This window comes from Poecilia mexicana, unplaced genomic scaffold (assembly GCF_051168715.1).
Source record: "Poecilia mexicana isolate PSO_F unplaced genomic scaffold, ASM5116871v1 scaffold_16, whole genome shotgun sequence".
In the NCBI taxonomy this organism is placed as follows: domain Eukaryota; kingdom Metazoa; phylum Chordata; class Actinopteri; order Cyprinodontiformes; family Poeciliidae; genus Poecilia; species Poecilia mexicana.
The window spans coordinates 13,674,590-13,700,643 of NW_028263385.1; the positions used below are offsets into that span (position 1 = coordinate 13,674,590).

Here is a 26,054-nt window from a genome sequence, read left to right on the forward strand (position 1 = left end):
ATTGGCATCAGCCCTTCTAGCTAGAACAAAATGCTGCTACAACATTTTTAACTGAGAACACACGACTCCGGTTTCAGCCTCTTTTGATTCTCCATTTACAATGTGTTTTTAAATTCTTGTAATTGCTTTTAAGTGTTTAAATTACATTGTCACTTCTTCTTTATAGCCCATCACCAGGCATGGAATCAAGGCTGTTCCTCCAAAATCAAGACCGACACCACACAGTTCTCTGCTACAGTGCGTGTGTGTGTGTGTGCGTGTGCGTGTGTGCGTGTGTGTGTGTGTCTTTTTTTTTGTCTGTCCTCTCCAATTTCATGTTGCTGTTTAATTACAACACTTTGTTCAGCTATAATTGCTGTTTTTAAATGTGCTTTAGAAATAAAATTGTATGGTATGGTATGGAATGGTATTGTATGATAAAATGGGTATATACAGTTCTAAACTTTTCTTGGGTCATGCTGAAATGTTTGCATCACTAAACATTCAGCAAAAGAAACAAAAACATTCAGATTTGCTACATAAAAGGAGAGTCTTCATCCCAGGTGCAGAACAGGAGTCCATGTTGTTCTGATTTAAAGGGCTCACATTGCTTTTCTGACGATCACTGACAGGAATCAGACAATTATGGTTTAATTTGAAGCTACAAGTAGCTGAACACTGCCCCTCTGTGGATGAATTGAGCTAATGCACTTCTGAAAAAAATATCAAAGATAACGGTGACACAATTTACGAAGGTAATTTTGGCTGGATTTAGTTAAATGTGTGTCACTGTTGTTTATACGTGCATTTAGTCTTTTGTTTGTCTAGTGTTTTACTTGAGAAACTACTGAGGTTGGTCTGTTGATGAGTTTTCTTGTTTCTTGTCTCAAAAAACTGTAACCCTGAATTGATATAGAAGAATAAACACAGTGAAGTACACATTTATAGCAAAAACTATAGTTTCTGTTTACTTTTTGACTTCATTATTATGTCAAAAACAATGAAGTCCAGGCTTTTCATGTAAAATAAAGATGCAAAACAAACCAAAACAAAGAAATAAGTAAAAGCATTAAAAAAGGGAGTTCTTACCTTACAAAGACGAATAATATTAGAAGTACCTTAATGTGATTTTGAAGACTACAGTCTTGTGTGTAAATATTTGCATAGTTCTGCTTTAGTACTTTAATTTAAGCGTGTTTTAAATGATACTGAATTATTCATGAGCTCTACTACCATCGCAGGAAAACACAGCGACAGGGGGTGCGGTCTTTCCTGTAGGCGAGAACGGAAGCGGAAATTCGGCCATCTCCTCGTACATTCAGGCTTCAACAGGGTCAGTACACACTTCATTTATATATATATTTTTGTTTGTTGTCAACATTCCGTGTGATTTTGTGCTTTAGGTGAGGGTAGTCAACACTGTCCTGAAGCAGGACGTGTCTTTGCCATCTAAATCCCGTCCAGAGGAAGCAATTATGCTGCAAGTTGCGAACTAGCATTAGATGCTAGCCAGATAGCTAGCAGCAAGTGATTTCTTTATCAGTCAAACTGACAGGTAACCTTAACCCTTGTTTATAGAGGGGGGTAATTCGCTGTCATGAATGGGATAGCTATTTTTGCTCTAGGTTCCGTTACCTACTTATTAGGGCATTTTTGGTCCCGGCTTGTACATTTCATTTCACTTAAAAAGCCAGACTATGGGGGAAACTGCTAGTCAACAGTTTCGATTAGCTTTGTGGGAAGAGTTGCTTGCTTCGGGGACCGTTAGTGTGGTGGTTTATTTCACTCTCTTTGTTCAACATGGAGACTCAGAGGTGCGGTAATGCTCGTTTAATGCGAGTTTATGCCCATGAACTTGATTATTGTTGCCATTACTAACCTTTCGTTAGCCTCTCAGCTTGGTTGCTGTGACAGGGAGCAAGTGTAGATGTGTGTGTGACTGGGCAACCAACCGTTGTTTGGTTTATCTCTGGGTTAGGTTACTGGGCGGGGTACTTTATTACCTGATATAATACACTGAAAGCAATAAAATAGTGCACGTTTAGCCTTAGCACGTTGCTCTCGATGTATTATATAAATTAAGGTTTTTAAAAAAATCTGTTTATAGGCATGGTTTTGCAGTGCCAAACTTGAACTTTTCAAATGATGCATTCCTGTAATGTGGGAAGGTGTGGTGGTCACAGGTTAAGAAGTAGGGCAGCACAGCATGTAGCTCTTATTGTAAATGCAGTTGCAGTTTCAACTTGGTTGATATTGATATCACAAAGGACAGCTTGGACCGTGTTAGAGGATGATGGGGACCAACAATTTTTATAAGATTGGTTGGTGGCGTTGTTACCTTGAAGCAAGAAGATTCTGGGTTCAAGTCCTGAGATGTCTTTCTTCTCTCCATGTACTCCAGTCCCACAGTCCAAAACATAGCTGTGAGGTTCATTGGTCTCTCTAAATTGACATTAGGCATCGGTGTGTGCTGCCATGGTTGTTTGTCCTGTGTACCCGCAAGGATAAGTTTGTACACACAAGATGGATTGTTTTGACTAGACCAGCACAATGAATTAAATGTCAATCACATTTCAGTTTCATTGTATGATGTGTCCCAACCACAGAGGACTTATTAGTTGCAATATTTGGTGGGCTACAAGATTATATGTGCCATATGTTCAAACTGCGCTTGCCAGCAACCTATTCAGCCACTTTGATGGGCTTGAACTGTATTTTATGTTCACACGTCTGGTGTAGATATTTTTAGATCTTGATGTTGAAGCTTCATAGAGTGTTGTGGGGGATACTGGAGTGATGGGAAAAATAATTGAGTAAAAAAAACATTATCAAAATTGACAAAATAATAGTCAGCTATAATAACATACGTTTCATTTTTGCAGCCCTAGTTCTGACCAGTTGTTGGAAGGTTTTTAAAAAATTATTAATCGCTATCGGCCAGTAAAAGCCATATTGGTGCGTCTCTGAAAATTGTTAATTACCTTTATTTTATGTTCTGCATGGAAAGAATATATTTGATAATATTTCATAGAAGCATTGAGGTGTTTTCTCATTAGGATAATATATTGCCATGAAACTATTTTTTATTCAATTCAAATATCAAATTATGTGAAGATGGAATTCATGTTGTTATTTTTTTTTTTACCAGTTGTCTGCATAAGCTACTCACAATCTGTGACCTCTCCTCTCCGTTGCCGTCTTAGTGAACCTTATAACCCTTGACAGTGTCTGTTATTTAAAAAATGCATGACTGATTGACTATTGCTGTATAGTTAGAGGGTAGTTTGTGTTGTTTTCTGCTTTTACAGTCTAGACAGCAACACATAGTTGCTCACAGACAGGCCTACTGGGCTTTAGGCTAATTATGTTCAGGAAATAATAATAAAAAAAAAAAGATGGTAGTTGTAAAAGCAGATGCTTTTTATCTTGCAGTTTTTCAAATGGTTAAAAAAAATTTACTTTTCAAAAATCAATAGCTGCAACAAGCAGTGATTTTCACTCTGGACATTGTGAAACAGTCAACAGACTCAACATGGTGTAACAGCATTTTTAGTTTCTTGTTAACGAAGGTGTGATGGTTGCAACAAAGTTATGGTTTTAAACCATAACTAAGCACACATCAAGTTTTTTTAATTGTTACCTTCTCCATTTATAAAGGAGTATAAAGAGAAGGCAAAGGAGTTGTGATATACTAAATGTAGCACTGGCGGTGAATTTCCTCTTTGTTGCTTCTCTGTTTTACAGGGTTGTTTTCTTTAAGTGTTAGGCTACTTTGTCTGAAATAGTAACTCTATGGCAATAAATAAAAACTAATGATGGACTAAATTAAGTACAGGCGGCTGAGTAATCCTGAGTTTAGTCTACATTAAGTTTGGAAATGTACAGGAGCCTCATTTACATAACTTGGCGTGAAATTAACAGCTAAAGTTTTCTGTCAATATTTGTGATATTTAATGCTGTAAAAAGTCAACATCAGGTTACCACGAAGCTGCTTCTCTGTAACGTCACTAGATTCAAGAACCACAGTCTACCTGAAGGTAAAGGTATGAGCTAAAGAAAGCTAAAATATTGCCACCAGTGAATAAGATAAGTGAGGAAGAGGTTTGCTGTCCCTGATCGTCATAAATGCTGAGTGTGGGGGCAATGTCTACTGTTTCCTTTGAAATACAGAACTTTTCCCTGCCAGGTAATATCAGAATAAAGACTTAGCTGTGAGATGAAGATGTGTGCATTGCTCTAGTTGGGAGCAGCAGTATTTGACTGTAGTCAATGTAACCTGATAGTTACTCAAGGTGTCAGGGACAGTGCTGACGTCTAACTGGGACACAAAGGATATGTTATGTCTCTTATCGTAGATTATTCTGTGTAGATGAACTTTGTTATAGAGCTTCACTGATTTTTGCAACAGTGGTTTGTAACTTTAAATATTAATGTCTTGTTCTGTATGACATTGTTTTAACTTGCCAAAACCTTGAACCAAGTAAAGGGGGTTGTTTGGTATCAGATTTGATATTTCCTGACCTCAAAAGTCAAGCGTCTCATTAACTTATAAACCAACTCCAAAGAATATCGGGTCTTGTTTGAGAAAGCAGTTTAGTCTATACATCCTCTCTCTATCTGTTTCAGTGAACATTTTGTAGAAACTACTCTGCATGTGTAGTTGTGTCAAAGTGCAGCAGAATAACAAGGTTTTCCTAGAACATGAAGGGATATAAAGAACACCCTTGTGCCTTGGTTACCTGGCAATGCTTTGCTGCATAATTATAGGAAGATGTTCATTAAATTACTAGTTGAAGGGAGTTGAGAGAGCAGCTGAGCACAGTATATATATTTTCACTGCACTTTGAAAAACATTACTAAAAATCTGAATGTGTTGTCAGGGGAATGAACACTGTAAGGGAGTTTTTAGAAAGTCTTTGGTTTCTTGCATTGTTTTTGCTACTTTTTGGCCATAAGCTTTCTGTTTCGTGAGAAACTGCAGATTGTGGCAGTGAAGTGATGCATCCGGTCAGCAACAAGTGCTTAGCCTGCTCTGTTAGCAATATCGTACGTGCGATGTTCAGAAGTCGGTGTGGGATCGACCAATTATGCTGCAGATGTCATTCATTTGGTGTCATTAAGATAAGGCCATGATGTTTGTGTCCAACTTAGAGTCTAGAACAGTGGTGTCCAAAGGTTAGATCTCAAGGGTCCCATTTGTTGTTATACCCCTAAATGAAATCCAGAATAACTGGTTGCCTTGAAAAGTTACCTTGTTGTTAGTGGAGCTCGATGTATTTTACTCTGAATATAAATAAAGCTGTTCTGTGGAGGCTTCAGATTTTTGTTTGAGAACATTAGTGATTGAATGGCATCATGAAGACAAAGGTCACTCCAGATAAGTCGGGGATTAAGATGTGGAGACTATTTAAACTGGGTTAGGTTATAAAACTATACACCAACCTTTGAACATGGCAAAGAGCAAGTTTTGGTCCATTTCTAAAAGAGGAAAGACTTTGACACCGCTGCAAACTTACCAAGGCATGTCCACCTACAAAAAGTACGACAGACTGGACAAGGAGAGAAAATTCAGAAAAATCAGATAAGAAGCCCATGGTAACTTGACCTTTTTGGTTTATGTAAAACACTGTGTGTGGCAAAAAAAATAAAAAATAAGACTGGACATGCTGGTGGCACTGTCATACTGTGGGAAGCATCGTCTTCTGCAGGAATAAGGTCCTGGTCAGTTCAAGGGGAGGTGGGTGGAGCTAAACAGCTGTTAGAAGATGGAAAGGATTGAGACTAGGGCAGGGTTCACCTTCCTGCAAGACGGCAGCACTAAACATTCAGCTTGAGCTATGAAAGAAGCCTAATGACCCAATCAAAGTCCAGATTTAAATCCAGTTCAGAATCTAAACCAGGGCTTGAAATGTGCTTTCACAGATGATCCGTTTCCAGTCCGAATTGGCCTGAACTCTTTTGCAAAGAAGAATGGACAGAATGAATGTACACTGCACTTTAAAGATTTTTGTTTGTGCAAACCGTATATCGTCGTTTTCACTTCCCTTCCCAATATAATCCATCAAAGCTTGTACTTGTAATGTGACGTTCAAGGGGTTTGAGAGATTTTGCAAGATAGTCTGTTAGGCAAATAAAGTGGACCAGAAAATAATTTCACCACTCGGCTTTTCTGTGTAGTGTAGTGACTGACATCTGTTTTCAAAATGTAATTCCTTTAAAACAATTCTGAACACTTTAACATCATTCTATTATGAACATATTAGGCTTATTTTAGGGCAACAAACGCATATAATCCATTTATCTAGCTAAATGTGCTCTGTTGCTGAAAGCTCATGGGTTTCTGGTCATTTGCAGGGAATGTAGTGATAAGGGGTATTATTACCTGGAGTTAAACAAATAGGTTGGTTGCAGAGTTCAAAGTTCAGATAATTATCAAACTGACTGAGGCACACAATGTTTTGTACTTTTACTTTCATGTACCAGTACACCTCTAGGTACTTATCGCTTACATCTTAAATTTATCTGCATTTACTTTTAAGAAAATCTTTGTGTTTTATCTGTCAAATTGATGTTAAACTGCCTTTTAAACTTAGTTTGCAAATAGTGCAAACAGTAGATCTAAATTTAGGCATTTGTGTTATTGATTATGTGTTTTAGCATTTCATTTTTAGTAGCTGTAGCACATTGCTTATTACTGTATTCTTCATACCTTGTTGTGTATCTATATTGGCCATCTATAACCTGGGTTCTATTAAAGGTCCTAAAAGGGGGTGGGAGGTTGGATTGGATCTCTGTGTATGGTATGTGTAACACTTGCATCAATAGGGGTTGGTGGTAAACACAAGTGTGAACAAATTCATAATAATAATCTACAAGAAGCATTTGGACTCTGTTTTAGATATTTCAGTGAAATGTGTTGATTCTTTTGCGTTGACTTTCATGGTAAAATGTTGATGCTTTCTGAGACAAAACTAGAAATAACAATTGGTTAATGTTATGTATTTCTTGAAATAGTTAAAACTTCAGTTCATTCTGCAAGGCAATGCTCCAACAAATGTTAGTTTTTTCTTCATTTTAGTTTCCACTTCTTTTTAAGAATTGTGAATTGACAGTTTTTTTTATTACTGACAATTAGGGAAAATTTATCTCCTCCTCTGGAGGAGATAAATTTGACCATGTGTGGGTCAGGAACAAATCATGTGATGTTCTCAAGATGAATATGCGCTTTGTATTCTATAACGGTTATTTAAAGTTAGTTATGACATAAGATCTTCCCTGTTTGTGCTGCATATCTTTTCTTCACTTCACTTCAGTTTTCATTTTTATTTTCCTGCAGTTTCCGTCGTCCATCATCTGTGGTTTTCAGGCCCAATGTCGTCACGGGAAGAAAAAGATAAACTGAGACAAAACGCTCCATGAATGAGTGGTGGCCAAGGTTGAGAAACAGAAGTTTACAAAGAGGGAAACCCTTTCTTCACTTCACTTCTTGAGAAACAGATGTATGTGGTCTTTTGTTCTGTTGAAGACAAATTTTCATACAAATGTCTTGGATTATGTACATTTTAAGATCTGCCAATCTTTCTCTCTCCTACATATTTCGACGATCAGTTTCTCTCTTCTTCCTGTTTGCTGTTGGATATAATTTAAAAATATGTTGCCTTATCATCTTTAATCTTTTAAATCTTGCATATCTTTATGTGCAGATTGATACTGAAGTCTGTGGCTAGACAGTTGCCATGTCGACCTCTTCGCTGCGGCGACAAGTAAAGAACATCGTCCACAACTATTCAGAGGCTGAAATCAAGGTTACATTTTTCCGCTTTATCTGGATTTTCTTTTCCTTTTTGTTTTTTTCCCTGCAGTTGAAGGATATCCTGCATTCGTTATTTTGTGTGCATTAGACATTTATGCAATCACACAGACCTTGAATAGAGGACAATTTAAGTCCTCTATTCAAGTCCTCTATTTTATCCCCTCCTGTGCTGTTATCCAGGTTAGAGAGGCAACATCCAATGACCCATGGGGCCCCAGCAGCTCTCTTATGTCAGAGATAGCAGATCTGACCTACAATGTTGTGGCCTTCTCAGAAATCATGAGCATGGTGTGGAAACGACTGAATGACCATGGAAAGAACTGGAGACATGTATACAAGGTATGCAACGTCACGTTGAAGATGGTAATCATCTGAAATCACCATTTAGAGATTCACCAGTCAAAAACTAGAGGCCAACATCTGATTGCTTACTTTTCCAAAGATTTGACCTGTTGGTCGTCATTTGATCTGGTTCTGATTTCTAATAAGAACGCATGCGAGCAGCATTCAAATGTACCTGCCTTACTGGTTGATAGTTATTTGTTTCAGGAGTAGAGAAAATGCCACAGCCTGTGCAAGACAACAGTTACAATAATCACAGGTTTTGCTATTTTATAAGACAAAGTGATAGCAGAGTTGAGACTATAAGTTCAGTTTTGTATATAAATTTTGACCTTTCATTCCCTTTTTAACTTTATCACTGGTGTTTGTAAATGTGATTATTTTTTTGGACATGAAGCATCTTTTTATCTGTTACCTTTTTGTCTTTATGCTTTTTTCCCTTTATCAGGCTATGACTCTTATGGAGTATCTGATCAAGACAGGCTCAGAGCGCGTAGCTCAACAGTGTCGGGAAAACATTTATGCAGTCCAGACCCTGAAGGATTTTCAGTACATAGACAGGGATGGCAAAGACCAGGTAACCAAACATGACCATCCTTGCAAAGCTCAAAAGAAAAGTTGACAGATTTGATCTCCTTTTGTTGACTGTAGGCAAACTTTGACTTGCTACTTGGTTCATTGAGGGACAGTTTGTGCTACATTGTTTCTGACCTCTCACACAACCTCACATAGCCAGTTGGTTGCTGGTAATGAGTAATTTAGCAAAGTTAATGATTTAGAGTGTAAGTATTGTATTAAGCAAAAAACAAAATCTTAATTTATGCCTGGTTTTCAGGTGTATTTTAATAGATTTAATTATTGAAATTTAAAGAGTTACAACAGACCAATAAAAAGAGTCATTTGTGACACAGATGATTAGTTGATTAAATGTATGTTTAAAAAGTGTTAAAGGTTATTTTCTGTCTGAAAAACCGAAATCCCAATCCAATCCAACTGAATTCTGAACGCTTTGCCATTTCATCGTGATACAGCCACAGAGACTGTCTACTTTCCCATATACACTCAAGATGTTGGCATGTTTTGCATTCATCTAATCAATGTCAAGTTAACAAACACCTTTCATCTGTGACTTTAATTCGTCCAGGGCCTGAATGTGAGAGAGAAAGCTAAGCAGCTGGTGACGTTGTTAAAAGATGAAGAGAAACTAAGAGAAGAAAGGATCCACGCCCTTAAAACCAAAGAGAAAATGGCACAGACCACCAGTGGTGAGACAGCTGAATAAGATACAAATAAGCCACTACTGAATGAGGGAATCGTTTCATCGTTGCGTATTTGTCTCTGCTGCAGCCTCCTCGGCCCCCTCAGCGCCCAGCCTTGGGGGCAGCCTCTCCATGGGCTCTCATTCTGGAGATCCTGACCAGGCATGGCCACAAAGCTCTGGAGAGGAAGACCTGCAGCTTCAGTTGGCGCTGGCCATGAGTAAAGAGGAGGCAGAGCAGGTAACTTAGCGTGGTTCAACCCGACCAGGCGGGGTTCTTTACGCTGCGCTCTGCCTAACCTGTTTCCAGTTGCAACACAGGAGCAGCAGCACACACAGAGGAATATTAAGGATCGTGTTCCCTGCTGCTGTACACCTAGCTTTGCTCTCACAATTTAACTGCTGACCTCCCCCAGACTAGCGCGGACCCTCTGGAGGATGCAGATCTTCGCTATGCAATCACACTCAGCAAAGAGATTCACCAAAAGGTCAGGGGCAAGGAGTGTGCTGAGCTGACTGGGGAGCCAGTCATCAACTATTTGTCTTTCTGTCAGATGGAATTTCTCAACTCAATACTAAATATTGATTATTCAAGGAAATTAATTAATGCTCATGTGATTTTGCTGCCTAGACACATTTTCATCAGACTATTAAAATTCTATTGAAATAATTGAGTTTGCTGTTGCTTTCTGTTTTTACAGCCCTTGCATTCATAGAATACATGTAAAGACCTGATTCCAATCATTTTAATGAGATACAGTGCTTTCAAAAAGTGTTTGCCCCTTTTATAACTTCTGTTTCTGCTTTTTTGCCACACTTAAATGCTTCAAACCTATTTTATATCAGACAGACATAACCAGAATAAAAAAAAATATGCATTTCTTTAACTGATCTTAGAAATGAAAGAAAAAAGCTTTCCGAATCAGCTTAGCACTATGTGGAAAAAGTTCCTCTAAAACCAATAAAAAGCAGTATCGATGACTGCTAGAACTGACAATTAGTCTTATACATTTTCAACTACTAGGAGAGTTGTTAACATGATTGGCGCTATACCGTCTAAAGTGGACTATGCTTGTTGTGATCAGCAGTGGTTTTGGCCCTGGAACTTTGCTTGAAGTGGCATCTTATTGTCGTAAACACTGACCTTAGCTGAAGCAAACAAAGCCTACAGTTCTTGAGTTATTTTGTGTTAAGTTGTTGATACGCTCTTAGAATAATTTTTATTGGCCGGCGACTCTTTGGAAGGCTAACGGTGATTCACAAGAGTCTCAAAGCCTTAAAACAGCTTGCTAACCCTTTCCAGACTGAAAGGTGTCAGTGATTCGTTTCTTCTGCTCCACATGTGTTTTCAGGTCCTGTTTGAGTGGTTCCTTGACCTTTCTACAGGTCAGGTTATAATCAGGCCTGGATGTGACTAGTGACATTGAACCGCAAAATGTGGCTAAGTGTTTTTGTCTCAAACAGAGCCGGGTTGGTTTGGATAGTTTTTTTTTTTTTTCCCCCCATTTAAATGAAATAACTGCTTTAAAACCGGTTTGATCTGATGCTTTTAAATACAACAAACAAGCAAAACCAGAGTGGATCTGTGATGGGGAAATGCCTTTTCACTGCACTGTATATTAAATATGAGCTTTCAAGCAGTTGATCCATGATTAAAGTGTTAAACATGCATGGCAGAGACAAATATTTTTCCATAATAATAACCCAAGTGTGGATTGTAAGTATTGATCCCTCTTCCTTCCAGCATGCATCTAATTGTTGCGTTGATTACAGATAAGCTTCTTCTGTCCCGCTGCACTTTTTGTGAAGTTCACACCTTTGTTGCTGTTTGTGTGCAAAACAATTTGTCTGATCAATGGTTAAATCACTTATGCAGCTTATTACTAATGCTATAAAAGTTTTAAGGAGATTTTGGACATGATTTCATTGTTGTTTTTACCTACAGGTGTTCGATACGGTCCTTTTATTCAGGGATTAGTTGTTCCGCTGTGTTATAACCAGTCTTCCATGTAATACTGTAGCATGAGAGGCAGCATTTTGTAAGAATGTCTTATGCTCATCTGCAGGCTGTTGGATGTTAATAGTTGGGTACATTTCCACATTTCTCTTCTGTTAGCTATTTCATAGAGTAAATTTTAAAGACTCTTGACTTTATTCAGCCAGTTCCTGGTAAGATTGCCAAACAGGAGCAATGTAAACAAGTAAAGCGCATGTCTAACTATCCTGCAGCTAGGACATTCTGGAAAACACAGTTCTAGTTTGGCTGATTGAAGCGCATAAACTCTGATCATTGATGGTCTTTAGGATTATTTTTCACAAATTCAGATTTTTTTTGTTGAGTTGTAAATGGATCAAGTGTCTGATTTCATGTTGTCTTATTAGGTTTTTAACATCAGTTTGTGTGCGTGCATGTGTGTGCGCGTGATTGGCAGGAGGAGCGGCTGCGGAGAGGCGACGACCTGAGACTGCAGATGGCCATTGAGGAAAGCAAGAGAGAGAAACCAAAACCAGAAGAGGTGTGTGTCGGTATACTGACCTGTATAGTCATACATTTTTGCATCTCTCAATTAGAAACCTTTGTTTTTGGTGGACATAATAACCGTTGATATATTAGATATCCTCCAAACAAATTCAGACCTTTACACTACAAGACTTTTGGTCTAGTTTCTCATGAAAATAAGGCAAAACTACCTTACAACAAGATATATGAGCTTGTTTAGAGTCAATTATACTTTCTACGTAAAACAAGCTTCTATATCTTCCTGTTAAAGTTACCTGAAAGTTAGTATACTTGAACTAGACCAAAAGTACTAGCTAAGATTTTGTGTTTTTGCAGTTTGAGCGCTTTTCACTTTTTTTTTAACAGTTCAAACAAAAACTTTTTGTGACTGACAGGTTTGTGATTTTCAAAATATTTTTAGTAATAAAAATCTGGTGAGTGCTGATCCCCTAATTAAAATCCCCAAATCACTGAATTAGTAAATGCAGATAAATCGGGGTTAAAAAGTTGTGAAGACATTTAGATCAAGCAAATGTTATAAAACTATGTCACAGGATTTGAACATGTCAAACTATTCAGTTTATTTTATGAAATCAGAGAGCATGCTTTGCAAACCTACAAAAATATGGCTGTTATCCCAAGCTGATAGATAAGCTTTAATCAGAGAAGCAACCAAGAGTCCCATGGCCTTTAAAGTTATGGGTTAGCGGTGGGTGGGTGGGTGTAATGTGGGTGGAGTGAGTTCAACCCCACATTCCATGTCAGGACCTTGGAGTTGATCACGAAGCATAAAGAACAGAACGAAAGGACGAACTGAAAGCGGTGCAGGTTTCACATCCTATCGCTGTAGTAACATTATTCCATTTTCTGTTCCCTGTTCAGAGTGCGCTCATGGAGCTGAGTGCAGTGGACCCCTGGGGGGCTCCTGCTAACGCCACTGTGAGCTCTGCCGGCCCCTCCCCTCCCCTCACACTGTCCGGCCCCTCTGCCTCTGGTCCATGGGGTCCAGCCCCCACAGATCCATGGGGAGTAGCTTCGCCCACGTCCCCTACGAGCACTGACCCCTGGGGTGGAGGAACCGCGCCCACTGTAGCCCCTCCTCCAGACCCCTGGGGGGAGACATCCCACAAGGTTAACAACGTCGACCCCTGGGGAAACTCAGGTACGCTGCCACAGCTCTTGGTTGATGTTGCATCAGCTTAGTGGATAAAGGTCAGAGCTTTAAAACAGAAGTCTGTTTCTGACTCGAAGAGGATGTGAACGCCAAAACCTTTGCTTGTTTCAAACCTCATATTCTCTGTTCAAAATGTGTGTATTTGCATCCAGTCATGTCATGATCCTTTCATAATTGATCTTCTCATCCACCTAAGGGGCGTTTCGACCGCAGGAACCTTTTCCAGGAACCAGAGTCTTTACTGGGGTCCTTCCTTTACGTGCCCAGGAAGTTAAACAGAGTTCTGGGGTAAAAACAGCCCTGCTAGGGGTGTAGCACATTAAGACTGCTCTGAAGCCTCAGGGTGGGGTTTGTGGTGGAGGGGCTCTACACATTTCTAATTGGTTGAGTGTTCTCAGCATTTTGCTTCTGCCTTTATGTCTCAGGCATCTCAACTGCAGGTCATTATGTTCTCTTAATTTCAAATTGTAGCAGAGAACCTTGAGGTTTTTTTTTCTGCAAAAGAAACATTTAGGCAGCTCCAATCTGCTGAGGAAACGACTCTCAGTGGCAGCTCCAGCTACAGTACAAACCTTAAGAGTAACAGGAGAAAACATGAAATCAGAACAATAAAAGGCTGCTTCACAAAAGGTTGGACTACGAGGAACTACGGAAATCACTTTAAGCTCAGCTGAAGTGATTATCTGTGCACCAGGTTTAAAATGAGACCTCTCCAAAGCGCAAAAGAACATTTAGGTCAGAACAGTCACATTTAAATACACAAAACAACCACGTACTGATAACAGACTTTAAGCATGAAAACACTGATGCACGCTGCCTCTGTGAGTGTGTTCATTTTATGCAGCCCCTTTCTGTCCTCTGGGTGAGAGTACATACACACAGTTCATCCCTGCAGGTTCGGTGCTCTGTCAGCACAAGTGTTTCGTCTACAAATATACTGCAAATACTCATGAAACGTTCAGACGACCCTCTAGTAGAGATGTTTGAAAAGCGCTCCAGTCTGAAGCTCCCCCTGCTGACTTTCTCCAGTTTCGACCTCCGGAGAGGAAAAGACTCTGACAAAAATATCAGGAAAAAGTAACAAAATGAAGCTTTGTTTGTTTATAGTTAAGCCCAAGGTATTTCACATCTCTGCCAGGTTCCTGTTGACTGAAATGTACCAGGGTTTTTACAAATTACCAGGAGAAACATGCAAAAAAAAATAAAATTGATAAGCAATTCATTTGTTCTAATGGAAATACATTGAGGGTGTAAAGATCTTATTTTAGATGAAAACGGATAAAACGTTTTTTTTTTTTTTAATGTTGCTCCATTAATAAATGTCTGTCTCTGTCTGTCAGAAACAAATTTACTGTTGGAATGATAATTAAGATTAGTTGTAATTTAGGGCCTTAATGTTTGAGGTTGCTTCCTGCTGTCTTCATAACTGAGCCAAATGAAAGATGGTAAAATTGGACCAATTTTGAGTTCCCGACAGCTTTTGTTGCAGCAATTTGAATAAACTGAATTCTTAATATTTAATATTTCTGGTGATGATGAAGAATTAATATATGGAGGTCAAAGAATTAACTCCAAGAAACTTGATGAATGCATGATTTAAGCAGCATGTCCTGGTGAAAGATGACACCAAGTTTCTTTACAATATTGTTGGAGGGCTAATTAATGCCACCCAGAGCAAGTGACTGAGCACTTTGAATTTAAAAGTGGAAAGTTAAACGTCATCTAGGTTTGTTTTCCAGAGACGCCTGACTGGATTCATCAGGCTTTCTGGATAAATATGTGCGAGAATCAACAGCATAAGAGTGGAGATAAAGTAATAAAAATATGGGTCACATCATGGCAGCTTTGGTCGAAACTCCCCTCTGTGTGCTTTGGTTTTGTCTGAAGGAAAGCAGGCATGCTGAGTCCGTTCTCCCTCTGTGTCTAAACCAGGGATTTTTATCCTCTTGTTTCTACTCAGGGACTGGCTGCGTCTCAAATGGAGCACTGTCTCTTCAGTTGCCCTTTTTTTGGCTTCTATTTTTATTTTTTTTTTAATGTTTGAGGTTGCTTCCTGCTGTCTCTCCTTCACCTCCGCTGAGCTCGAATTGAGTCACAGCAACAAATGCAGCTGACCTCTTCTGACCTCAGTCAGGACGTTTGTGGGGTGGAGAGGTTAAGGAGAGAGAAGTGCTTCTGTTTGAACCCGGCTCAGCTTCCACCTCCCTCCATGCTGTGGGTCGTTACCTGTATGGTGTTGTGTTAATCCCTCCCTCCCCTGCATCTCCCCTCCTTCCCCTGTAGCCGTGACCCCACCCAGTGCTGACCCCTGGGGCTCCCCCGTGCCACCCAGCACGTCCTCCTCAGGGGGACCGGTGGACCCCTGGGCAAAGGATGGGCCTGTCCCCGCCTCTGACCCTATCACCTCCGACATCTGGAGTGGCTCCGCCAAACACACTAATGGCACAGGTACATTCACACCTGAACCTACACGGACTCACTCACACACACACTCAGGTGCAGAATCTCAGTAACCCCACCCACATTTCATCCTCTTGTAGTGTGTGTGAGTGTGACTCATTACATTCAGCTTGCTTTGTTTTTGTGCGTCTCGTTTACACACACACACATACACACCTCCCTTTTCACTCTCAGGGGATCCAGAACGAAGAGGCTCTTCAACAACGGGCTGCGACAGCACGGGCTCGCCGGTGCCCTTTGACCTGTCGTCACTCGGCTCTTCGCTTCCCGTTCGTAAGACTCCGGAGTCGTTCCTCGGCCCCAACGCGGCGCTCGTTGACCTCGATTCCCTGGTGTCGTCCAAACCCAAACCCAAACAGCCGCCGCCTCCTTCCATCTCGGCCTCTTCGTCGAACAACCCCTTCCTTCAGAACACAGGTGAGAAAGCAGCTGCACCACAGGCGCGTCTCAGATCAACATGTTCTTTATCTCTCATTTCAGAAAGTCAAGCTTGTATATTCAGGTTGTTCGCAGATCCTTAAAAAGTCTGAAATTATTGTATCTAAAATTAAGGCTTTAGAGTGTATTTTTGAAAGGATTTTTCTTGACAATCCTCTCAAGACTGCAGTTATCCTTGCTACTGGCAAACCTTTTCCTTCCACTAAACTTCTTCCTGTTAACAACCAGCGTCTTCAGGAAGACTTTATATCCTTTTACAGAAATGCAAGTCACTTTTTTCTGTTAAGATGCTACAATATTTAGATGTGTTAATCCACTATTTATTAAACTTGGGATTATGTCCAGCTGATAAATCAACCTCGATTTTTGTAATTGTATGGGGATCAACGATTGGCCAATACTTACATGTGAAGCCGATCTTGTCCATCTGCCTCAGCAAAGGTCTAAAAATCAACCACTGTCCTCTTCAGCTCTCCAGTGAGAGAGGTTTGGCTGTTTGTAACAACACTCACCTCACTGTTACCAACTCACTGCCTGTCTTTTTATATTTAGCGACATTACAGACAAAAAAAAAAAATGGTCTGTAATGTAAACCTGTAAATCAAAATCAGCAGGTTGGGCATCTTAATGATTGGTAATCGGTGATCAGCCAGAAAACTGCAATCGTTGCGCCCCTACTTAAAGGATTTTCTGGTTGAATATTGCAGACTTTGTTAATAATAAACCTGTTATCTCTGCACTGCAGGCTCGTCTCCTGCCCCCGGCATGGCCGTGACTCCGGGCAGCACCATCTCCAGCAGGGGCGTTTCACCGACACCCGTCTCCTCCAACCCGTTCGGCGTGGCCCCATCCATGACCTCCATCTCCCCCCAGCCTTCGTCCCTCGGCCTGAGCGGCCTGCGTACCAGTCCTGTGCCTCCCAACCCCATGCTGGGCATGGTCCAACCAGGAATGGGTCTGGGGCCGATGAGCGTAGGAATGGGGCCCCCTGGGATGGGCCTGGGCATGATGCAAGCCAGCCCTATGGGGATGCCGTTCAGCGGGCTCTCCCCGATGGGACCCCCGGGCTCTGCCCTCTTGGGGCCCGGAGCTATGCCGCCCCCTCAGCAGATTTTGGGTGGGCCCGCAGGAGCAGGTGGAATGATGGGAGCAGGAGGCTCCATGGGCGGCGGAGGAACGGCGGGAGCAAGCACCAATCCGTTTCTTCTTTGAGGACGCGTCACCACTACTTTGCTCACCTTTCTGCCTCAGCTGTCGTACCTGCTACCCCCTTCATTCATTCATTCATTCATTCATTGACAACCCCCAAAACCCTCCCAACACCAGATTTATCCACAAAAATGTCTACATTAAAAAGAACAAAAACGTTATTTTCCTTTAAAGGCATAATTTCATTTCAGATTATTTCTCCACTTTTTTTTTGTCCCTTTCATTTCAAAATTTGTGTCAAATAGAAGTATTTATTTCCGATCTCTTTCTGTTCTGTACCTTCTGTTTCTGTCCAGTCTTTTGTTGAGTTGTGATGAACGGTGAGTCAGTGAGAGCAATGAGTTTTGTTTTTCTTTTACCAGTAGTGTCACTCTCCACTCATAGTACTACTGCACACGGAGGGAGCCGGAGGAAGAGGTCACACAGCCACTAACGAACTGAGCAGAGAAACTGTCGTACCTGCCTCTTCCTCCTCCCTCTGTCCCTCCGTCTAGAGCGAAGACAAACACTGAATCACTGAAATGAAACGAGTGCATGAAGGATGATTTTTAAACGGAGCCCCAGACTGAGATAAAAAAAAAAAAAAAAAAAAACCTGCATTAACATTTCGGTCACAATGTGGTCAAACTGTTTCAACCAGTTCACTTTTAATTTAATTTAATGTTGAGTATAATTTATTTTTTTCCAATACTTGGGAACGAATAAACAAGGAAAATCATGTGATGCCATTTAGATCAGATGCGTATATATTTTTTTTCTTTCCCTCCTGTTGTAGGAGAAAAAAAGAAAAAGAAAAAAAAGCTCTGACATGTGGTCTGATGGCAGGAATAACAAACCGAGTGTGTTTGTTTGCGGCCGAGGGCGAATGAGAACACAAATGCTTATTTATCAGATGCCAGTTTTGTGTTTGTTTCAGTACTTTGTCCCATTTCTCCTCGTGTCTGATCTCATTTCAGCGAGACTGAATTGGGGGGGGGAAAAAAAAGCATTTCTGAAAACGATCACCTGTGATGATATGTAAGGTTGGATTTTCAATGAGGTATTTTATGGGTCGTGATTTCTCTGCCAATCTTTTATTTTGAATTACCTATTTCAGCTGGGATGCCTGGAGTTCAGGCGACCCAAAACAACACTGTCCTCGTGTTTCATCCCCTTTGTTTTCTTTGTAAAGGGAGTTTCAGCCGATGCTTCTTCAAAGAGACAATTATTTCGTTGAGTGAACGGAGACAACACAGGGACATGAAGACATGCTCCATACTGCTCTTTTAATTTAGCTGGATGAATTTATTTTATATCAAGAGAAGTATCTTTTATTGGGTAAGTTTGACTTTTGTGTGGTGTCAACTGTGAACATTCACATTTGAAAAGAAAAATGGAGAAAAAAAATCTACAGAAATTTATGAAATAAAACAAAAACAGGGAGTGTGTGTGTGTTACTGTTTTTCATGACTTCTGTATTTTTTGGGAGGAAAAAAAAATCTAACGTATGAAGCCACTTACCCACAAAAGATAAGCAATACAATATTACAGCCTATGAATTTAAATGAAGACAAACGTAAAACTCTTAAGATTCAGTCATTAGTGATGAACCTGATCCCAGACCTGCTGTCGGGGGAAACAGGAAGTGAAGTTTTTTGCTGAAATATTTGGTGTTTTTTTGTTTTGTTTTATTTTTCTTTTCTCCATCACAAGGAAGTGAGGCTCAAAGGATGAGAGAGTCCCAGTCAAAGTCATCCTGGAACTCCTCACTGTTGCTGTGCAGGTTCTTCAGTGGAGGACGTTGTCGTGGCGCCCCGGGCTGAGGATGGATCCCTGCCGAGACGCAAAAGGGAAACATGAACTGAAAGTTTAGACCTCAAAGGAAGTGAGAGATTAAAAAGAAAATAAATAGATTTCTAATTAACTTCTCCTTTTCAATTGTCGCAGTGACAAACTGCCTTTTGGTTTTCACAAGGCCAAAATGGCAAAAGGGATGGATGCATCCATTCCAGAAACCTTCAAAAAGTTCATTCATTTGGGCAATTCAATGTCATTTCACACATTTTGATGCTTTTATTTCTTTTCAAATAATGAGTCATAGTTGATGAAAACCTCAAACTCTGTTTCTCAGAAACACTGTTTCTCAGAAACTGGGCAGATTAAAAAATATGTATATTTTTATGTTATAGTTATGGAGAGGACTGTGCCAGTAGATTCAGCAACGCCACAAAAAGGTAAGATGGATTTATCCAAGGATATTAGGAGAAAGTTGAGTGGAAGAAAACAATATAGAAGAAAGCAGTTATAGACATCTCCACTTTCTTTGCAACAATGGAATTTGAAAAACTTGCTAAGAAATGATTAAAGGTTCATGTGTTCAAGCTGTGTGTATTTAAAACATACTTGATCACTCATACACTAAATGGCTACACTGTGTATTTCCTTAAGGGTTAAAATGCTAAAGCTCATGGAGACATTATATAAACATAAAGTGTCCTCAAATGAACGATGTTCATATTCCAAAATATTTTTCCAAAATAGTGCAACACCTTCTAACCTTTTGCTCTTTATGGTATTGAGTTGGAGTGAAAGTGTAGATTATCTTCACTCTGGTGGGATTTTACAGTGAATACTATTTAAATGATACATCGACTGAAGGGACCAAATCTGCCTATGTTTGGATCTAGGAGCTGCTTACGAAGAGTAATATCTGTGGGAGTGAGAAGGGTTTGTTCGGAAAGGTTTGTAACTCTTGAGTCCTTAGCAACAGCATAGCAACACGGTTCGGATACATTTTTGTCAAAAGTTTTCTTAAAACAAATTGTAATTTTAGGCCAAAAGGTAAAATATGTTTGGCGTAATTGCTTGACAGCTTGAATAACTATCTGAAAATATGGAAGTACTTTGGTTTCAAAGTGCACATCGATTGAGAAGGTTCTTTATGTTGGAAATAAAAGTCTGAATAAAAGTTAAGAAATACGTGAAGTTTGAATGGTTGAAATAGGAAGAGAGAGAAAAAAAAGCATCTCAATCTTGCAAATGTTTTACATTATGTGTGTAAAAAAAAAAAAAAAAAGCTGATAAAAGGTCAAGATTTCCTTGAAATTTCCCTAAAATCAGCTTCAAATGTCTGCTGCTCACCAGCTGCGTTCGCCAGATGTGGTCTCTGTAGAGCGGGCCCCTGCATGGGTGGGGGTCTCCGGGGCAGCTGTGTGCCATTGGTGGGAGGCAGACTGCTGGGGTAGGGCAGGGGAGAGGGGTGAGTGAGGCTGGTGAGGGTCGGAGGAGGGTTGGACGTCAGCGGCGACGGCTGCAGGAAGTGAGGTGCACCGTGGGTAACTGGGGAGTTGTTTCCAGGGCTGATCATGCCTTTCTGAGAAAAGAAGCGGTTCAGAGAGTCGCAGAGGGAGGTGAAGAGGCCGGGGTCGAGGGCCCAGTCGCACAGCTCAGCCTGCTTCATGCTCTCCAGCAGGTCTGGGATGCAGAAAATAAAGACGCCTTTGTTAAAATACAGAAGATCCGGTGACTTTTACTTCAATACGTACAACGAAGCCTTTGGTTGAATTTCTGAAATGAATCAACTGTTCATAAAAGAAAGGAATAATCTATAAAATCCTGTATCCTGTAGTCAGTTATGTATACCTGAATAACTGTTGGGGGGGAGGGGAGGGAGAGTACTTCAAGGAGTAGTTTTACTATAACTTGCATTATAGTATCATTGCTCTTACTTGAGTAAAATGTGTAAGTACTCCCCTCACCTCTGGTCATAATCACCAAATTAACATAAATAAACACTTTAAACTTATTTAGCTTATGTGATGAAGCTCTCTATGCATTCAGTTTCTGAACTGAATTACAAAAAACACATATCCTTTTAATTACATCTTGATTGGTGTCAGGGAAACAGGAAGTGGGCATTGACAAGACAACATTTGGAGGCAGATATCCTAGAACCTCGTTATGTAAATCAAAAGCTCTCCCATGACAGGAGGGGACAAAAATGTTGTGAACTGGCCCTTTAAATCCGATGGCGGCGAGCAGCACAGACCTGGGTGACTGGACAGGTCTATGTTTGCCCAGTCCAGATTGCTGGCGATGCGGAAGCTCTCCTTCAGCGAATCTGTGTTGCTGAACCAATCGGCTGGCACCGCTGCAGGGGGAGGAGGGAGGCAAGGAGGGAGGGAAACTTTTTTAAAAAAAATGAAAATACTTTTTGTTTTAGTCATGTTGCAGGTTTTATTGGCAGTAGATAATCTCAGGGTCGAGATATTAACATGAGACTCACTGAGTTGCGACTCTGCAGGGTGTGGAGCTTGCACGGCCGCCGTGGCCGGTGGACCTGCAACCGGTTGCTGACCTGCAACTGGCGGTGCAGTCAGCGCAGGCGCGGGGTGAGGGGAGAACGGCGGCAGCGTTGGGGTGTGAAGAGGCGTAGTGTCGTTACTGGGAACAAGCAGGGGAGCGACGTCCGCTTCAAGGGAAAAGAAAACAAGTGATTCCTCCGAGTCGCTCATGTGTGTCGCGGTTGTGCGTCTTGAACGGGCCTGCATACTCACAGATGGAGCCTCCCCTCTCACGCATCGTCTTGAAAAGGGACTTGAAGGAGGCGTACAGGTCCGGTATGTTCAGATCCTCGAAGGAGAAGCGCAGAGGAGGGTCGGCGGCGTGGTGCCCCGACGCCGCCGGAGCTGGGGCAGGGCAGGAGGAGCTGGGAACGGACACGGTGCAAACAGGCGTAAAGCTGGAAGTGCAGGAAAAAGTGGGAACGGGTAGAGGACCCGAGTTGGCGGGAAAGGACAGGGCTGAGTTGGAGTAAGAGGGAGCAGCTGCAGACGCTGCAGGGACAGAAAAGGTGGAGCCAGGCGGGAGGGGAGGAGGGAAGGAATTGATGGATGACATGGGGGCTGCTGGCGGGAGCTCAGCTGATTGAGAAACAGATAAATGGGAGGCAGGTAGAGCGGAGGCATGGGCTGACATGTAGGGCGACGGTTCCTGCGAAGACGAAGATGAGACTTCTATGTAAAACCCGTCAAACGTGGCTGTAATATGAGCTGGAAGGGAAGGAGGGAGTGAGTGAGTCTACCTCGTGTGGGGGAGGAGACGGAGGGTGCTGGGTGGGTCTGGCTGGGGACGCGGTGAACTGCGGGTCCAGGTGTGGAGAGGGCCCTCTCACCGCTGCCGCCTTTGCAGGTGGAGGAATCTGTAAAAAGCACAGAATCAGCCTTTAAAGCGTGGATAAGAAGAGGAAATCCCACAGGAATGCAGCATTACGGCATGCACAGAACAAAACAAAAACAACAGAGTCGAGTCTGCGCTCCGGTCCTACACCCACGCTCTGAACGCAGAGCAGAAAACTGTGACTAACCTCCAAAACCTGTTCACAGGCCGACAATCTCTCACATTTAAAAAAAAAAGCACAGGAATATTATTTCACACCAGGAAAAGTGAAGGAAAAGCTCTTAAAGTGCATGTCTGGGAAGCAGTGAGGAGTATCACCAGACACAGACCTGCAGTTTTTTGCTAAAGTCTCATAAGTTTTAAATCAAAAGAAAATGTTTCTTTTGCCCGATTTTATTTTGTAATTTGTTATTCATAAAAATTACCTTCAATATGTCCTCTAAAATATCAATATTGTGATCTGTCTGATGATGCAATTTTTAAGCATAAATGATTGATGATTTGATCAGCTACTCAGTATCTGAGTGACCTTTGCACCAAATACTTTTTTTTACTCAAACTGGAGTCATTTCTACGTTTTACTCTTACTTGAGTAAAACCGTGTTGAAGTAGCGCTACTCTTACATGAGTACAATTGTTTTAGCACATTTTCAGTGTTAAGTGAAATTGTACAATTACCCCAGTCCAAGAAGGAAGCTGCACAAAGACTGAGCCCTGCTATCTATTTCAGCCACTTGTTTCCAGGACCTTCTCGTCATGGTCCATATCTATTGACCACAGGCGAAGGTCAGAACAAAGACGGACCGGTAAACTGAGAGGTTCACTAATTAACTCAGCTCTTTTTCACCACAACAGCGTCCGCATTACTGCAGGCGAACAATCAACCTGTTAATACAATTCCCGTTACCATGTACAGTGAGCCAGGCCCTCTGCTACTTTGAGGCAGAGGCTGACCTCTGACCCAATGGGAGCAGTTCGCCTTCCTCTGGTTAAGCGCAGTGACTGCAGAAGAATTAGAGACGGCCGTCTCTTTTCAGACCGTAACGTGGTGAAGGGGTTTGAGTTCAGGGTTCAGACTCACAAGGTGAAACTGCTCACCACTGAGCACCTGGTAGTTGAGAGTTTAAACCAATAAAATTGATTTTTTGTTCTTATCTTAGTGAATAGATGAAGTAGTCTCCCTTTAAAGGAGTAGATCATCACTCAACTTTTCAGCCTGGGAAGCAGGAAGACTTGAATAGGTAATGAGTGTGACTCCTTGGTCAGCAAAGTCTGTCCACTAGCTGAATTCGGTTTCCATGGTAACAGAATATAAGCTTTTTCTTGTGTGTGCAAAAGTCTTGAGTCGGCTTTCTGCGGTGGTAATCATAAACGTACTTTAGTCTTTGGCTTCTTTTTTCTTTTTTTTACTCATAATTAAGCAAAAATAAATCAACTTCTGCATTTATTCCTTTATATGTGACCACATCTTGAACCGGAAGGCAGCTGAATGACATCGTAGCCGCCACACATTGACACTAGAGGACTAAACTAGACTCGGAAAAGGCAGAAAAAGCTCAAAAGAAAAACGATGAAAGACCTTCAGGAAGCCGTTTGAAATCTGAGCAGAAAAATAAAGGGTTTTGTTCCACTTTTAACACATAACACATCTATGTAATTGGTCTGCAAAACACGAGCAATTTAAAGGTCTTTCAATTTAATGGTATTGATAAAAAAAAAAGACATTCCAAATCATTTTGGGTTTCTGTAAGATCTTACGGACGCAGGTGTCAAACTCAAGGCCCGGGGGCCGAAACTGGCCCGTGGTAACTTTTAATGGGGCTCACTAGAATCCAGAGAGTCACATTAAGAACCACATATACACGCCTTCAAAAACAGTTTTGTGCTTAATTTTTTATTTTTCAATCAAATCAAAGTAGTTTCAGTTTCTTTTGTGCCAAATTACATCAACGTGAAAAGATGTTTAATACGGTCTAATTTTAAGCAGTAGTCGTCAAATGTTATTTGTTAATATGCTATGTTTGATAATAAGTACGTTATCAACACATCAAGGCACAACCGGCCCTTTGAGAACATTCATGGTCTTGATATGACCCAAATAAAAATGTGTTTGACACCCCTGTGTTAAGGGGCTTCGCTGTTTTAATGGGCTTGGCAAAGAAAGGTTTAGACATTATTACAGCCCAAAAATGAAAAAGATATATATATATGTATGAATAAAACATGAGTAATGTATGGATGTAATAATTAAGATCAACCATACATGCTGAAGCTCCTCTTCCTCTTCCTCCTCAGGATAGGGGCGCTTTGGAGCCCTTGCCGGACTCATGGACTCTGGAGGCCCATCCATCGTCCAATAGGAGCCCTGGAAATACAGGATTAGGTTGTTGTTTTTTTTGTTTTTTTTCAAAACCATTTCTTTATCCTACAAGATGAACATTCCCACATAAGCGTGCTAAGTGACAGCATGGAAGAGCCCACCTTGCCGGGGTCATTCTGTGGCCGAGGAACTTTCCTGAAGCATTTGTTCAGGGACAGATTGTGTCTGATGGAGTTCTGTTGAGATCAAGAAGATTCAAGTGATTCAGTTATGATAATGTTACACTCTAGTATCACGTGGATAGAGGTAGAGCTTGCCTTCCATCCTCGGCCGGCTCGGCTGTAATAAGGGAAAGTGTTGCTTATCCAGGTGTAGATGTCGTTTAAGCTCAGCTTCCTCTCTGGTGCCGCTGCTATCGCCATGGCTATGAGGGTGGCGTAGCTGTGGGGGGGTTTCCCTTTACAGTTTGATGGCGAGGGGCTCGGCACTGACGGCACAAAGTCGCCCCTCTCTCTCCCTCTGTCTCTCCTTCTCTCCCTCTCCCCTCCTCTCTCTTTCCCCGAGCGCAGGCTGCTGACTCCCAGTTTGGGCAGCCAGTCGATGCTGGTGAGACTGGAGTCCAAGTCAGAAGACATTTCTTTTCTTATTTCCTCTGTCCAGGATCTGGAGGACCAAAGCATGCAGTACTGGATTAACATTCCCTACAAAGTTTTTTTTTTTTTTTTTTCTTTTAACAAACAGTGACCGGTCCCAGAGGAGATGCCCGTCAGCCTGAACTATGAGAGACTCGGCTGCTCTGTTCCTGTTCCTCCTGCCAGCGTCTCTTACAAAACAGTTTAGCTCACACACAAGACACACTGTGCCGCTCTGAGAACTTTTCCATCAACAAGCAAAGACACGGCGAGCGTATGCAATCATGCAAATGTGCCACCTCCACCTCTGCTTGTTGTTTTATTTTTTGAAAGAAGAAGGCCGACTTTGCTTACCTTTCTTTGGTCACTCGAGGCCCAGGGCCTTGAGAAGTGTTAATATTTTATGCTGTCATCAGCTGTGCACGTCTGCTGTCAAACTGGCGCCTTCCCTCCACCGTCGGATCTCCCTCCTCAGCGCAGCAGCGTCCTCCGGGAAACCGATCCCACCTTCCGTTTGAGAAAGTTTGTGTAACTTTGAAGAAATATACACAAAATACTAATCGGAGAGCTTCCTTTTTCTCTCCTTCTGCCCTTCCCCTCCCTTTCTGACTTTACCAGAAAGACGTCACTCACTCCTCCCCCGGTGTGAGCTCACTTTCTGCTCCCGCCTCTGGGAGAAGGTCCCTCCTCCTGGGCCCGTCAGGTTTGCATTGCAAAGAAACACGTGAACTTTCCACCACACTAAGTCAACACATCACATATGTGGAGGGTG

At 41.4% G+C, this 26,054-nt stretch overlaps 2 protein-coding genes across 3 annotated transcripts; one reads left to right on the plus strand and one right to left on the minus strand.

Moving 5' to 3' along the window:
* The first annotated feature begins 1,221 nt into the window (after positions 1-1,221).
* On the plus strand, positions 1,222-18,595 carry epn1a (epsin 1a). Of its 2 annotated transcripts, XM_014984912.2 has the most exons (13): positions 1,222-1,312; positions 7,316-7,478; positions 7,683-7,784; positions 7,973-8,131; positions 8,583-8,711; positions 9,279-9,399; positions 9,482-9,633; positions 9,809-9,880; positions 11,825-11,908; positions 12,775-13,054; positions 15,350-15,514; positions 15,701-15,943; positions 16,710-18,595. In XM_014984912.2, the coding sequence occupies exons 3-13, from the start codon at positions 7,716-7,718 to the stop codon at positions 17,174-17,176; spliced, it is 1,941 nt and encodes a 646-aa protein (XP_014840398.2). In that variant the 5' UTR covers positions 1,222-1,312; positions 7,316-7,478; positions 7,683-7,715; the 3' UTR covers positions 17,177-18,595. The 2 variants fall into 2 exon arrangements, with proteins under 2 accessions (XP_014840398.2, XP_014840400.2); XM_014984914.2 differs by lacking the exon at positions 9,809-9,880.
* Positions 18,437-25,942, minus strand: foxj2 (forkhead box J2). The gene is made up of 10 exons (XM_014984915.2): positions 25,637-25,942; positions 24,968-25,313; positions 24,812-24,886; positions 24,594-24,695; positions 22,236-22,352; positions 21,709-22,144; positions 21,438-21,623; positions 21,201-21,302; positions 20,294-20,626; positions 18,437-18,985 (listed from the first exon to the last, which is right to left on the minus strand). Exons 2-10 carry the CDS (start codon positions 25,283-25,285, stop codon positions 18,876-18,878), a joined length of 1,779 nt encoding a protein of 592 aa, XP_014840401.2. The 5' UTR covers positions 25,286-25,313; positions 25,637-25,942; the 3' UTR covers positions 18,437-18,875.
* Between the last annotated feature and the right edge of the window lie 112 nt (positions 25,943-26,054).